Here is a 14,788-nt window from a genome sequence, read left to right on the forward strand (position 1 = left end):
AGCTGCATCATTGCATACGAATGCAAAACACAACACAGGTCCATATACCATATCTTCTCACATTTTAGAAGAATTACAATGCAGCTACAAGGTAAATTTGCCAAAGCATTTATTTTTAGATGTCAAATGCCAAATAGTGCCTTCTGTGCAATAGAACAAAACAAATCAAGTACAATAAAACCCCAAACCTTAAGAGCAGCAGAAATATGAAGTGTTTTTTTTAGCAAGTGCAACCAATATTCCCCACAGGAGGTAACGAGAAGTGCATTCAGTTATCTTCCTGTTGATAGTGCTGGAAAGTCCTCCGGGTCATCCGGGTTAGGAGCCAGATGGTCCTCCTGGTGACAGAACACACATATTAGAGAACACAAATATTTAATACAAAACTTAAAAAGATCTGTGTCTTACATTCTGGTTGATTATTTTTTGTTGACTGTAGTTTATCTCCTAATGCTTTTCATATTTGATCTCTTTACGAAACGAGCACATTGACATAGGCTTTTCAGGGCAGGATGTATCAAAAAAATGCAGTCCTTTTACAAAATACACCAAAGCCCAAATGCAGATATTAATAAAGTGTGCAACCACTTATAATAACTGGTGTGGTGCAGTTACCATTCCCCCAGAAGGTTTTTATAATAGATCATTTATAGTGACTTCCAGAGGTTCCCCAGAAAATGGAGTATATTGTATTGTCACAATTTAAATCACTAAAGAAAAGAGCCAAATGTGAGTATGAATCACATCACTCTGTTCTAATCCTAGGGGTTCACTTCCTCCACGGTTCTCCGACTTTAGTTGACAATTTTGATTTGAAGTCCTAATAATATCTAACAACCAAAATCTTTTCAGATGAGATCCCTGAAGTGAAATCTCATTAAATGGAAGTCTGTGACTTAACTGTATATCAATTTAACAGAAAAAAACGATTTTGAACCACTGGCTGAAAGCATATACTTTACAGCCCATGTGCTTACACTGGGGTAGCCTACTTTTTGTGCCAGTGATCGAAGAGTTGAGAACGTACCTTCTCCAGAATGGGTTTGACTCTCTCAGGGCGACTAGCCGGGCCACTTCGTGCTCCCCTTCCCCGACCGCCGCGACTGGGACGTCCAAGACTCCCAAAATTGATGTCCAGAAGGGAGGTGATGTCATTTACCGACCTACGGAGGAAGTTGCCTTCATCCTCAATGTCCTCCAGGTTTCCCTCCTTCAAGTTCTGAAGATTGGAGGTAAATGCTGACTAAAATCTGAGACGGGTGAAACTGACATGTACAGCAAAACTAGAATTACCGCCTCACGGTTGTATGCCTCCGCAAGCCAGTCAAACTTACATTTTACATCCATGTCTGTGTAAACATGGCTGTTTGACACACATTTCTCTCTTCTACACAATCAGCCGAGTTTCAAGAGTGACACCCAGTGTCACCAAATCAGTTTCTCACCAAATGTCTCCCTTTCTGAGTAAGGGCGTTGAATAATGGCCATTTGCAGAACATTTTCATGTCAGTGTAGCTGACCTTTGACCATTTGGATATAAGATAGTATCACTTTATTTGATTCTGATAGACATTGTTGTCAGAGTATGAATTCTTGAGTAAGGGCCAAAAACATGTTTTGTGAGGTCACAGTGACCTTTGACCATGAAATTCTAATCAGTCAAAGTTAATGTTTTTGCCAAATGAGAAAATTCCCCTCAAGTGTACTTGAGATATCACTTCAAAAGAATAAGACAACAAAACCACTGTGACCTTTGACCAGCAACAGCTTTGCCTAGTTTACACTTTAAGGCTCTTCATGTTTCAGTGGCGCTCCACTGCAAGATGATGTTAAGAAAATTACTAAAGAAGTCTTCATAAGCTCATGGTTTTACTTCCATCTGGACTTTTTTGTTTTTCCTGAACAGTTTCCATGAAGTGCTTTACATTCTCACCTCCACATGCTTTGACTGGTGGATGACCTTGGCTTTAGAGGGAATCTTGTCCTCAGCTTTGCGGATATTAAACGCCGCCTTGGAACGACTAGTCTCCTGCAGGGCCTTCCACTCGTCCAGGGTCATCTCCATGGCAACCTGGACCACCATCTCTCCATCCTCTTCTTCCATTGCTCTATAATAATTGGGGACAAACTACATCCGTCAGTCAACGCTAGACATTTCTATATCTAAATTAAACTAATAAGAGACAGGCCAAATAAAGATATTCTTCAGTCTAAGCTTGTGACCAGAGAGAAATTCATTGCACTCGTAAATTGTTGGGAGTCAAGGGATGCATTAAATCTATCATTGCAAAAAAGGACAGCATCAATTTTGAAACACTGTTGCAACCTGATCATCATAACCAACAATGTATCCACAAAATAAATTTCAAGCCAGCAAACGCCTTAGTGTTTATCATAAATACAAACCCCACCGTAACATTTTTCACTTTTGGATCAATTTTAGCAACTCCTTGTGCTGTGTTGAAATAGAAGCAAATTTAAAGTGGGAAAGAATGCTGCATTATGACATTCTAGAGCTCAAAAAGCAAAATACAAAAAACCCAGAATATGTTCTGTAAAACTTTCGTCTAACCAACAATTACTTCGGTCTTTAAAGCAGAAAACATAATGTTAATGTTAAACATATTAAGACTAGTAAACTAGACTGATGAATCTGACATTGAACCAAGTGATGTGGCACTGATGTCATTTTTAAGAAAGATGCTCATGTGTGTCACTCACCTATTCTGATTGTCTTCCTCTGCAGACGTTTGTGATTCTTCAGATTTGACTGGAGCATCAGAGGTCACCTCCATTAATTCACTTGACAATAAGGACATGGGCAAAGAGAAACACGTATATAATATGCCCAAGATTAAAAGTTGTTATCATGATAAAATTTCACTTACCTGGCACCCTCTTCAACACTACCCCAGTTCCAGGGTCCTCTGCCTCCTCTCTTTTCCTCTGGAGAGATACCCCTGCAATCAGTGTTAGAAAAGTTGTCAATACACCATAATGAGAGAAAAAAAACCACTGGACTGCTACATGAACAAAAATAGCTTACGTTCCATTGTGACGATCATACTCTCTCTTGCCCCTTAGGTTGAAGTTGTCAGAGCTCCTTGTGTATCCACCTCCACCTCCACCTCCACCTCTTGCTCCTCTCCTACCTCTGATCCCGCCTCTGCTCCATTGGTCAGAGTCGGCATTATAGGAAGGCCTGGGGAGCAAGCAGATTAACATTTTACAGTATTTGGTCATTGGCTGCATCTTTTATTACAAAACAAAACATTGATTTATACAAAAAAATGCAGTATGAACAGAACATGTGCAGGCTCTGGAGACCTGTAAGGAGAGTTTTAGCTTCAGCTTATATGACAACACATACTTAGGGATGGAAAACTCCTGTGGATTGTCCTGTCGAATGGCCCTACGTTCCCCAAAAGCAGCCCTCTTTGTGTTCCTCTGGGCCTCCTCTCTGCCATCTCCACTCTCAGTCACTAGTCCAGGACGTCTCTGCTGCTGCTTGCGGACTGAGGACAGAAAGTGAGAGATTTTTTTCCACGCTATTTTTCTGTTTTGTTTTGCATATGATATTGCACTTCAGTCAGACTATCAACCAAATGGGTCAGTATGTGATGACCTGGTAATGAGACTCAACAATCAACTAAAACTTGCATAATGTTGCTGTAACCCTTTGAAATCTGAGCATATTTTCTTGATTTCTTTCAAAAATAGGCAAGAAATTATTTTAAAAAATTTAAAAAGTAAGAAAATACCCTTGAAACTTGCACAAAAGAATAAACGAAAATAATTAAATAAAAACAGAGTTTACAAAGAAACAAGGGAATGACTTGAATAAAGTGTTTAAAAATAATTATTCTGTAACATGATATATAAAATTATGATAATTACAAATATAATGTATATATCATTCATTTGAAACATATTTCTCTAGCTTGTTTTTAACAATTTTCTAAATATACCAGTGTCTTGCAATTTGCGGGCATTTCTTGCCAAGTTGCTTGTTACCTTTTTTCCATGTTTTACAAAAAAGCATTTCCCAAGTGTTCACACACTCTCAAACCTTACATGCAATAAGAAAATAATGGAGCTGATAATAAAAAAGAAAAGAATCCAGTTTAAACTTTAGAACTGCACTTGACCTCTTCTCCAAGAATAGAATGATGCATTTAAGTGTACCTTTACATGTACTAGCCTATAAAAATATAATACGTTATTTGGCTTTAGACAATGGTAGAAATCCTGACAGCATGAACATGTGCTCAGCAGCCTCGCTGACTTTGCACCATCAGCAGCTGACAAAGCCTGAGCAAACCGGCCACTCTTGGCTGGACTATCCAATCTAGAAAAACTAGCACAAGCCAGAATCGTTTGGATTTGGGGTGTGTAATGATAATGCAGCCAAACGGTTAGCTGACCTGTAACCGGGTCTTGACAATCCGACGCAACGGGGACGCGCCTGTCTTTCTGCGATTCCTTCTGACCAGGTTTTTTCTGCTTGCCTTTCTTCTCATCCTCCTTCTTTTTCTTTTTCTCCTTCTCCAGTTCCACTTTGCTGATCAAGTCAAACGGGTCTGCATCGTCATCCAGAAGATCCCCGTACCTGTTCGCCACAGAGCAGCCGTAGGCGTCCGGGAGCATTTTAGCCTGTGTGATGACAAAAAGGAAACGTTCAACAGCTGTTTCCCTCCTCGAGATGAGCACGTATCTCCCAAATAGTGAACACAAAATCTCTTAAACGACCGTTTTCGTGACCGGCTGCAACAGAACAAAGCTGCTGACGGTACTTTGCTTCCTCCGTGTTCATCCAACAAATGCCCTCGGCAGTATCTCGACAACTTTAAATGTTTGCACGTGTGGAGACGAGCGACACCACGCCCCCGTGCCCATCAATAGGCTCTTCACTTATCAATATTCATTAATTGCACAGACTTGGCTCAAGTCCTCTGCCAATGTTGGTGGATTATTTTCTGCTTAGTCATGTTCTGCTGCTCAAACTGGCAGTGTAACTGAATTCAAAGGGAATCAGTTATTAAATATAGAAATAAATGCATGGCATTCATTTATAAAGATAAAAATGGCCATTTTGTAGTCATAGCTTAATATGTCAAAAATAATTGTTCAATATGGTTTCCAGCCTAACGTTACCTTAAAATGTGCTTGTTCCCTCTAGCAATGATTTAGCATTAACCCTAATTTATTCAGAAAACCATAAAACATTCAATGATAAACATTTCCATTTTGAAGTCACTGCTAAATTAACATTTCAAATAAATGTTGGTCTAACGTTTGGCTACATACCATGATGAACTCTTATTCCTGTAGGCTATAAATTAATGTGAATCCTAATTAACAAAAATATATATTACCATTGCAAATTCTATATACTGTACGATACAGATTACGGTATAATATTATGGGAATAACACGCACACCGTCACATTGGCAAACATGAGTTAGCTATAAATATTTAAATCTAACGGTTTATGCTAGCTAAAGTTCGGGGTAATTCAGGTGGTCGCTTATTATTTCGGTTTAACGACTAAAACCACGTCTAAGGTTACCATTAATACGACTAACTCCGGTATTTCTGTTTTACAATAAAAACCGAGAGCTCTCAATAGGCGAATTGTTGTCTTAGTACACAACTAATGTTAGCTTAAATTAAGCAGTTCAGTGGCTATGTGTACGCTGCTCCCGTTACTATGGTAACTCATTTTACGGGTAGCTCAGCTAACGGTAGCACCCCCTGACACGCGACTAATGTAGCCGATGTAAAGGCTACATTTAAAGGTGGCGACAAACGATAGGCCTACATGAGAAAAAGTACATCTACTTAAAGTAAAATTGCCTATTTTTACACGTACCAAAAAGTTCAAGTACACACAAATCGTCTTTGTTACAGTAACGAGAGTAAATGTATTTAATTACCTTAAACACTGCTTTAAAAAAATGTGTTGAGCAGCCTATTGTTTATATGTGAATATTAGTAGGCCTATAAATTGCCTTGGATAAGATTCCTTGACTTGCATTTTACGATAAAAAAGCGTTACCTGCAGGTGACGACAGCTGTTGCCCTCCTTGGTAGCTCGTGGTGCTAATTAACCTCAGGTGCACCAGTTAAGATGGTAATTTCGGTACCGAGATCTAACTGTTTCGAAACGTTCGTCACTTCCGGTTTTGGCACGTACTTCGAGACGGGTTTGGTTTCGAAACGTCACGTGATCATGTCAAACCCGAGCAAAGGGTTTTAGACGAAAGGACCATGGGAAATTCTGACGTTTGAGATGTTGTGTTGAGTTGATTAAGCTTAGAGAGATTTGTTAGATATCTAGATAGATAGATACTATCATATCGTATAGGCTGTTATTATTATGAATATCTATTTAATCTGTGAATTTCCAGCTCAGCACCTACAATAAATCCAAAATAAACTGTGTAAACAAAATTGTGACATTCATGCTGTTAAGTAAAAGATGTGCCATTGAAACCCATTCAAACTGTAAATTTTGGTCCCATAGCCATCAAAGTGTAAAAATATGCATTGTATCATTTCTGAGTGTCTGCACTATCAATTAACTATAACATAGGACCACCATCATTAGGTCACATAATAATGCTAAGCAACAGTCACCATATCCTACAAAACTAAGAAATGATTGACAGTTTGATTGTATTTGCATGACGCCTATAGTCTTTTGGACTGAGGAAAATGGAGCTTGCAATACAAACGTTGAGTGATAATTGCAATGCCAGCTTCTGCCCATGGGTGCCAATGTTGAGCAAACAGATTTTGAAACGTTTCAAAACAATGGTTTGAAAGTGTTGAAATGTTTCAAAGTTTCTGATTTGTCATCTCTTTGTACCAATGTAAGTTGCTTGGGTCAAACAACGACACCACATCAAAAAAAATCTTATTATTCACTCGTTTTTCCTTACTACCAGAATACTTACTCCTGTGACTTATGAATGGTGACTGTTGTAGTTCTCAAACTATTAGGTAAGGCCTAAGGCCAGGATTTTTACTTGTCAGTGAGTATTTAGTGAGTAGTACTGTTACTTTTACTTAAGTAGAGTATCCGACTACTTTTTTCACCACTGGTCATACCCTACTGAATATCTTAATGAAGGCCTTTTTGTAGAGTAGCCTATATTGCAAAATGTATCTGCTTTCATTTAAGTACTTTGAATAAATAATGAACTCAGATATGCGTGCAAATTTAATGATTATCATAGCCTTTACATGTCCATGTCATAGCACAATTTAAAGGATAATACATTTAAATCTGCTATGGTACAGCTTGCACGAAACTGTGTACATCTATGCAAAGTACAAACTGATTCATGAACTGCAATTTTATTTTAATGCTGTTCTATAGGCTACTTCAGACACAGCCTTATTACTTCCCTGGGTCATTAGATAATTGACTATCCTACTATTTATTTAAAAAAGCCTTACAATTGTCGCCTGTATAGTTTTCATAATCCTCAGATCTATATCTAGCAATAAAATTAGATCAACATACCTCCAACTTGATGACTGTGTCACTGGTGCTTGCAGGATGAGTCAGGATATATTTGACATAATGACACTTAGCCTCATCTAGTGGTCAGAGAAGAAAATACATGTCTATGGTGTCAACCTACAATGTCCATGTACAATGTGACTGGCTTACTCCATTCAAAATGTATTCCTTTGTCAGTATTAGTACATGTCAGGAAACACTACCAAGAATTAAGTGTATAGGCTCAATAAGATAACGACATGCAGTTTTGGTGCAATTTGTTAGTTTAAATTTAATTGAAGTGCTTGTGTTTTAAAGACACACTGTACAGTGGTGCTGGATATATTTGGACTGCCTTTTTAAGGTAACAGCGAAAGACCAAGAGACACAGAAACAGCAGCAATGGGAGAGGCACATAAAGCCTAACAGAAAGGCTTCTGTTGCACCACAGTGAGTAAGTGTAACTGCTCATAGGACACTATGACTACACATGTCGTTTCAGTTATTCATAGGGGCATTTTTCAGTTTTTTACATGGGCAAGATTGAACTCTTTTTTTTAGTACATTATACTTTATTGTAATGCTTCTTCTGAATATCTTACAAGTCTTTCATACAATTCATTACTTAAAAAAATGCATATTTTTCATTCTTTCTATGAAAACTTAAACTTTATACATATAGGTAAGTACATGAAATACATGAATAAAGAAAGGATAAAGTGCAAAAATGCCAAAATTGTGATCACGCTCATCATCATTATTAATAATAACAAAAACAGCAACAATAGCTACAATAAAATAAATAAATTATTGGGTGGGGGGAGTAATGCCTTTGATGGCATCACAAATCAAGTCAAAGTCAAAAGTCGAAGTCAGCTTTATTGACAATTTATTGTATGTTAGACATACAGGCATTGAAAATACGTTTCTCTCCATGCCCACAGTGTAAATAAAGATATATATATATATATCATCTCAAGTTTCTATTTCTCTTTCACTCACACAGTAAACCCTTTGTTCAAGTGTTTCCGCCCTAAAATGATTACGTAACTTTGGCGCCTCTGAGCCACCGTTTCCTTTCCCTTTAAATTGACCAAAAATGTAATAACATAAACAGACTCTTCAGCGCGGGAAACAGCCATCTGCTCCCTTGCTATGTAAAATTAACCGCCCTTCACTCTCATTGGCTCCAGTGTGGCCGAACGTGCGCTCTGCACGTCCTCATTGGCCAATCTTGAGGCCAACGTGCAAAAGCGCGCGTCAAGTGTTTAAATCTCATTGGACGAAGACGCGTCGACCAATCGTTGAATACAGAACACTGTCTGTTCTTTCTATTGGCCCCGGTATCTATGAGGCTGCTGCTATTGGCTGGTTCCGACACGTGGGTTCCGATCCCTGCAGCTGATTGGTCACTCAACTGCTCGGGCGCGATTTTGCAACGCGGGACAACGCTCCTGTGAGCGCACACAGGTCAGTTCAGACGACCCGCTGCGCCAAGAAGGAAACTTCCCATCATCTTTATCCAACTGTATCTTTTGCGGATACTTTGTAGCGAAGAACGGATCAGATATTTTCTGTTCCTGTTTGGAAATGAAGGACATATTCACTCCAGATTAAAAAGGCGCACCTTTTTTATGACTTTACTCACTCGTTTATTTCTTTTTTAACTAATCGATCAGAGTTACAACTTTTGCAGCTTTTGCTTGATTTTGCCGGAGTTTTGACACCCGCATGATGGCCGATAACAAGCACCCGCACGTTATTTTCTGCAACGACTCGCCCAAAAGAGTGCTGGTGTCCGTTATCAAGACCACGCCGATCAAACCGAGGAAAGCGGAGGCGCTGACCCCGACAAGTCCCGGTTTCAGCGACTTCATGGTCTACCCATGGAAATGGGGGGAGAACGCCCACAATGTGACCCTGAGCCCGGGCTCAGTGAGCGGCGCCTCGTCCCCTACCGGAACCCAGACGGCCAGGGAGGCAGACGCGGATACTTCACCGGACCAAATCAGGGTAGGTCATTTTAACTGCATTAAAACTGAATACAACTTATGACATGTGATATCACACCGATTTAAAACGTATTGTTCTTGTATAGTTTAAGGCTGCTGACAACACTAACACAGCTATTACAAGCTATAACAACGCATGACATATGTTTAACTGGGCCTGCGTGTAATAACAGCAGTCTTGAGAAGAACAGAGCGCGTGCATTATGATATTGGCATCTTATAAAGGCGCAAACTACCTCAAAATGAGTCGTAATATCAGATCAACACAGTTAAAACATAAATGACGGTTCATTTCTGCTTAAAACGTTCATTTTTTAATGAGGGTCAGCTTTAATATGGCCGGGGTTGGAAGTCATTTAAAAAATCGCCCGCGCATTAGGGTGTGACATGGTGGATTTTAAACCCCAGTTACTTCCTGATTCTGGAGCAGCTGCTCATACATGACGTGTAGTCGCGCGCCAAAAATGTAACCGGATGTGAATTAATTATTATGGACAAAACGTGCAACAATGTAACACGTGAACTCCGCTAGGAGACGCTGACAGCACTACTGTGCAATAATGAATATGTATTTATAATAACATAAATACAGATGCATATATGTAATCAAAGTATTATGATAATTAATATGATCAAAGGTGTAGATTTCAGGGGGGATGCAGGAGACACGTCCCTCTCAAAATACACACACACGCACACACACACACACACACACACACACACACACAAATCAATGCATCAATTTAAGATGAAAATGTCCATCTCAGAATAAAAGCGGACTGCTTTTATATATTTATATATATGTATAGGTATATTATATGAGCAGTCGGCTTTTAGGCTTTTATTCTGACAAAATGAAAGACATTTCCATCTTAAACTGATGCAGAGGGAAAAAAATCTGTTACTAGAGATTCACCACAATGAAGGAAATCATTAATGTTAATGCTTAAAATTTTTTAGTGGAGGACCCCCAAACCTCTTTTTCATATACTATGTGTTCCCCCCAGGGCTGAAATGAAACTTACACCATTGAACATGATTTGTCACTTTGAAGTATGTGCTGTGACATCAATTCATATGTTTTAAACGTATTAAAGTATACATGTATGAGGTATTTTGTACTCAACGTGCCAGATTCTGTTATGTATCTGTTAATGGCTGATGGTCAATAGGAAGATAAGTGCCTTTGGTGTTACTTTAGCCAGTGTAACGATCCTGTGTGTTTTTGCCTTCAGGATGGCATCCGCAGAGGGCGTCCACGGGCTGACACTGTCCGAGAGCTCATAAGCGAGGGGGAGACTTCATCCAGCCGTATTCGTTGTAACATCTGCAACCGAGTGTTTCCCAGAGAGAAGTCTCTCCAGGCTCATAAGAGGACACACACAGGTTAGAAAACAGGAATGTGGATGCAAATGACATTGTATTGGCTTAGTGTCAAAAAGAGAGGCACCTCAAGAAAAAGTGGATTACACAACACCCGTTCCCACAAGCAGGGAAGGTCATGTAAACACCTGTCTAACCAGATGGAACATTGACACGCTGGAACAGGACTGGGCACAGCTTGGTCTGTGAAAGCAGAAAATAATTGACCGTTATTGAATTTAAAAGTAGTGTAGTGTATGTGTTTACCATATAAGCAGCACTGTGTAATAATGACCGAACTGTAAAACAATGACAATACTAAACGTTATTTTTTATCTCCCTCCAGGAGAGAGGCCCTACCTGTGTGACTACCCAAACTGTGGGAAGGCGTTTGTCCAGAGCGGCCAGCTGAAGACGCACCAGCGGCTGCACACTGGGGAAAAACCCTTTGTTTGCTCAGAGAAAGGTGAGTTCGTAATGCTGCATGGAGTGTTTTTAAAATTACTTTGCCAAAAAAATAAGCGACCTTGTGACCTTTCACTTTGAGATACTTTTAGGTACTTTCCGGCATCATGATGTGTGGCTCAGTCAAATGTGACTAAAAAGAGTTTTTAATTGGCTGAGTTATTTTTAAAGCATTTGGAAAGTACCGAAAAACACAAAACTGACAGCGTAACTGTCTGCTGTAATGTCAATATACATGCAGAACATCACTACCAGAATCTTACTGATAATAACATGGAGCACAAAAGTCATACTTACTTTAACAGCCTGCCAGCCTAATCTGGCCCCTGATAGGGTGCTGGGTGGCCCCCCAACCATTTTCACATTGACATTTTCACATACACAAGAGGAGCCAGAGTGCATAAAACAGCATCAAAATAGAGCTTGTTTATCAAAAAAAGTGCCAGTGGAGGATCCCCCGCAACCTTAACAATGGTCCTAGCTAAGCCCCCAATGTCCTAAAATCCTAGACACGTGTATGAGGATGCTCCAAGTGGCCCCTGGCCCCCTGTCACTTTGCAAAAGTGGCCCTCAAGCAAAACATTGAGTATCTCTGCTGTAAAACACTAAGACACACTCGGTATAATTACCTTACTGAGTAAAAATATGAGTAAACCCACAATAAGTCATGCATTATGTGAATTTTAGTCTCTGTGTTATTCTAGAATCACAGAGAAAACTGGCCTTCATTGGTTACCGCATTTCTTCACACCTGTTGTTTTCCCTGCAGGATGTGGCAATCGGTTCACGCATGCCAACCGTCACTGTCCCAAGCATCCTTTCTCCCGTCTGAAGAGAGAGGAACCAAAGGAGGGCCAGGGGAAGGCTCAGTCTGTGGATAACAAGGCTGTGGCAGAGTGGCTGGCAAAGTAAGTAAATACACAGGACTGTGCAGAGACGATGCACAGCAGAACTCTTATTGTGCATTTAAGGGCATTTTCTGCTTACAGTGTATGTTCATATCATCCTCTCTTACCTTGCAGGTACTGGCGAACCCGTGAGCAACGCGCCCCAACAACCACCAAGGTGAAGCCACAGGGCAAGGCGAGAGCAGAAGACCAGGAGCAGCAGGATCCCATGGAGTTCCTCCAGTCGGATGAAGAGAACGGTGAAGAGGAAGAGATGGCAGAGGAGGAGAAGGGCAGTCAGGGAGGAGCCGCCAAGCGCCGCCTCCAGGAACAACGAGAGCGTCTCCACGGTGCTCTGGCACTCATTGAGCTGGCCAACAACCTGTCGGCCTGAACACCCACTTCCCAATCCCAGATTCCCCTCCCATGCCCCTCATATTTCCATGACCAACCCGCCTTCCTGCAGTTTGTGCTGAAGCTAGAAAAAAGTTCATAAATGCAGATCAACGACTAGTTTAGTTTATTCTTTTAAGTTGAGAAACGAGACTTTGAGAAAGAGCTGAATTGGCCTGAGATCAGTGTTATGCACAGCGTCATCTACCCCCCCCTCACAGCACCAGGAAGGCACAAGCTAAAGCACCTTACTCAGCTTCCAATTTATCCTTTTAGGCTGCTATAATTGTAGATTTGAATATATGAAGAATGTCTTTCTTTCTGCTTGTCTTCTAAAGGCAAAGAAAGAGTACCTATTGTTTTTTAATTTGTTTTGTTTGCACTTTGATGGTAACGAGTTTTTTTGAGTGTTTTGTGAGTGTGTATGACTGATGTATATATGGATTAAGCTCAGACGGACAGAGTGATACAGGGTGTGGTCAAACATAGGAAAAGTTGCATTCCAACTGTCAGATAGCCTCTCATAATGCTCCCAGGTTTCATCTCCAGCTTTGTAAGCACAATTTCACCGCCACCGGTGACAGAAATGGACTGATAAAAGATAGTTTAAGCCTCGCCTGCACAGCATGCTCCAAGAAGCGTGCGCAGGTGGGCAAGAGGAGACAATACAAGTCCGGGAGCTGGATCAGTCTGGCGCGCAACATGGTCATTTTTAAATGCGAACGAGAGGTGATCATTGCAAGCCTAATCCAGAGGTCTGGTTAGGCACAAGATTTTTTTAAAAAAAAAAAATCAAAACTTTGACAGCTTCACTACTTCATCATTACATACACATAATTGTTTCCACACAGGAAGAGTTCACCTCAACCTATCTACTGCCTTACAGATTTACTTAAAGGTCTAGCGTGTCAGATTTAGGGGGATATATTGGCAGAAATTGGATGGAATAAAAGTATGTTTTTTATTTAGTGTATAATCACCCGAAGATGAGAATTTCTTCACTTATGTTACTTTAGTAGGAGCCGTTTATATCTACATAGTGTCAGAAAAACTGATTTTTAAGTGCGTAACTGCTTTTTTTTTTTTTTTTTTTTTTTGCTGTTTTAGCCATTTAAATCACCCAGTCTACATATTTTGGAAGGCTCATCTGTATCTTATGTTACCAGAGAAAAAAAAGATGAGCAGGTTTAAACAATTCTTATCACTGGTTCTGTCAATTTTGGAGAGGAGGAGGCCTCTGCAGATAATTTGACCCTTGGTAAAAACCTCTAACATTTGTATCTAAAATTATCAGAGAAAAGGGTGAGCACACATTAGCAGGTGCTGTGGCAGCAGCCTGTCTCTGATATGCCAAACAGCATCAGAGAAACCCTGTTTTGTAATGTAAAACATTCATTTTAAATCACCCGGTCCATTTGTTTTTGAGAGGAAGACTCTGGATAAAAACATGAAAAAGTTCAAACTGGTTGCAATCTGCAATCCTCACTGCTAGATGCCACTAAATCCCCCCATAATCTTACACATGGCTTCCTAAAGTAATAAACAATATTTAAAGGTCCAGAATACCTTAACAAACATGCCATATTTCACTTTTAACAGCTGTTTTCGTCAGATACAAAAACCGTGTCAAATCTGCAGACCTAGAGTTTTCCAGCCAGACGGGAGATATTTTACAATGGAATATGTCAGCCGCTTTTTATATTAAAAGGTGGCAGACCAGTTACGATACGGGCGTAGCATCATAGTAGTGTATGGTGCATCTGTGTCATCTCATTTCAAAGATTAAATTATGAAATATTTATGTTTTTTTCCGGCTAACCGTTTGTTAAACTTTGATAGCCCTGGAAATCTTTTGCAAGTGAAGGGAAATATTATGGCACCAGCAAAAATCTACCAAGTTTTAAAGCCCATTTAGAATATGTTGCATACATTTAGACACCACACTGATTTTTTTTATTTAGCACTTACACCCCTTGTTAGTAAGTCTTGGATTAAGCTTGCAATGCACTGAAGATTAGATTTGTCATACAAGAAAATGGCACCTGTTTTTGAGAAACTGATTTTTGTAGTGCTGGTTCTTTCTTTTCTTGTTTTAAAGCAACACTACATCCTTCAACAGTGTAGGAAGCCTCTAATAACTGCCCCGTCTCTGGTTGTT

The 14,788-nt window shown here is 39.9% G+C and overlaps 2 protein-coding genes across 3 annotated transcripts; one reads left to right on the forward strand and one right to left on the reverse strand.

Annotated features, from left to right (window-relative positions):
* Positions 1-92: 92 nt before the first annotated feature.
* LOC121944820 (intracellular hyaluronan-binding protein 4-like) lies at positions 93-6,132 on the reverse strand. 2 transcript variants are annotated; one of them, XM_042488735.1, is made up of 9 exons: positions 6,060-6,132; positions 4,425-4,653; positions 3,371-3,515; positions 3,047-3,202; positions 2,889-2,960; positions 2,722-2,802; positions 1,934-2,108; positions 1,028-1,219; positions 93-338 (listed from the first exon to the last, which is right to left on the reverse strand). In XM_042488735.1, exons 2-9 carry the CDS (start codon positions 4,645-4,647, stop codon positions 273-275), a joined length of 1,110 nt encoding a protein of 369 aa, XP_042344669.1. In that variant the 5' UTR covers positions 4,648-4,653; positions 6,060-6,132; the 3' UTR covers positions 93-272. The 2 variants fall into 2 exon arrangements, with proteins under 2 accessions (XP_042344669.1, XP_042344668.1); XM_042488734.1 differs by lacking the exon at positions 6,060-6,132 and adding an exon at positions 4,750-4,826.
* Positions 6,133-9,010: 2,878 nt separating this feature from the next.
* Positions 9,011-14,053, forward strand: znf367 (zinc finger protein 367). Its single transcript, XM_042488239.1, has 5 exons — positions 9,011-9,524; positions 10,759-10,909; positions 11,232-11,351; positions 12,120-12,258; positions 12,373-14,053. Exons 1-5 carry the CDS (start codon positions 9,243-9,245, stop codon positions 12,629-12,631), a joined length of 951 nt encoding a protein of 316 aa, XP_042344173.1. The 5' UTR covers positions 9,011-9,242; the 3' UTR covers positions 12,632-14,053.
* Positions 14,054-14,788: the final 735 nt, after the last annotated feature.

The sequence above is a fragment of the Plectropomus leopardus genome, chromosome 6 (genome assembly GCF_008729295.1).
Source record: "Plectropomus leopardus isolate mb chromosome 6, YSFRI_Pleo_2.0, whole genome shotgun sequence".
Lineage (NCBI taxonomy): Eukaryota > Metazoa > Chordata > Actinopteri > Perciformes > Serranidae > Plectropomus > Plectropomus leopardus.

Coding starts and splice junctions, on each gene's coding strand:
- znf367 (XM_042488239.1), top strand. CDS start 9,243: ATGATGGCCGATAACAAGCACCCGCACGTTATTTTCTGCAACGACTCG. Junction 9,525..10,758: donor CTTCACCGGACCAAATCAGG/GTAGGTCATTTT, acceptor TTTTGCCTTCAG/GATGGCATCCGCAGAGGGCG. Junction 10,910..11,231: donor TCATAAGAGGACACACACAG/GTTAGAAAACAG, acceptor ATCTCCCTCCAG/GAGAGAGGCCCTACCTGTGT.
- LOC121944820 (XM_042488735.1), bottom strand. CDS start 4,647: ATGCTCCCGGACGCCTACGGCTGCTCTGTGGCGAACAGGTACGGGGAT. Junction 3,516..4,424: donor TTGTCAAGACCCGGTTACAG/GTCAGCTAACCG, acceptor TTCTGTCCTCAG/TCCGCAAGCAGCAGCAGAGA. Junction 2,961..3,046: donor TATGATCGTCACAATGGAAC/GTAAGCTATTTT, acceptor CACTGATTGCAG/GGGTATCTCTCCAGAGGAAA.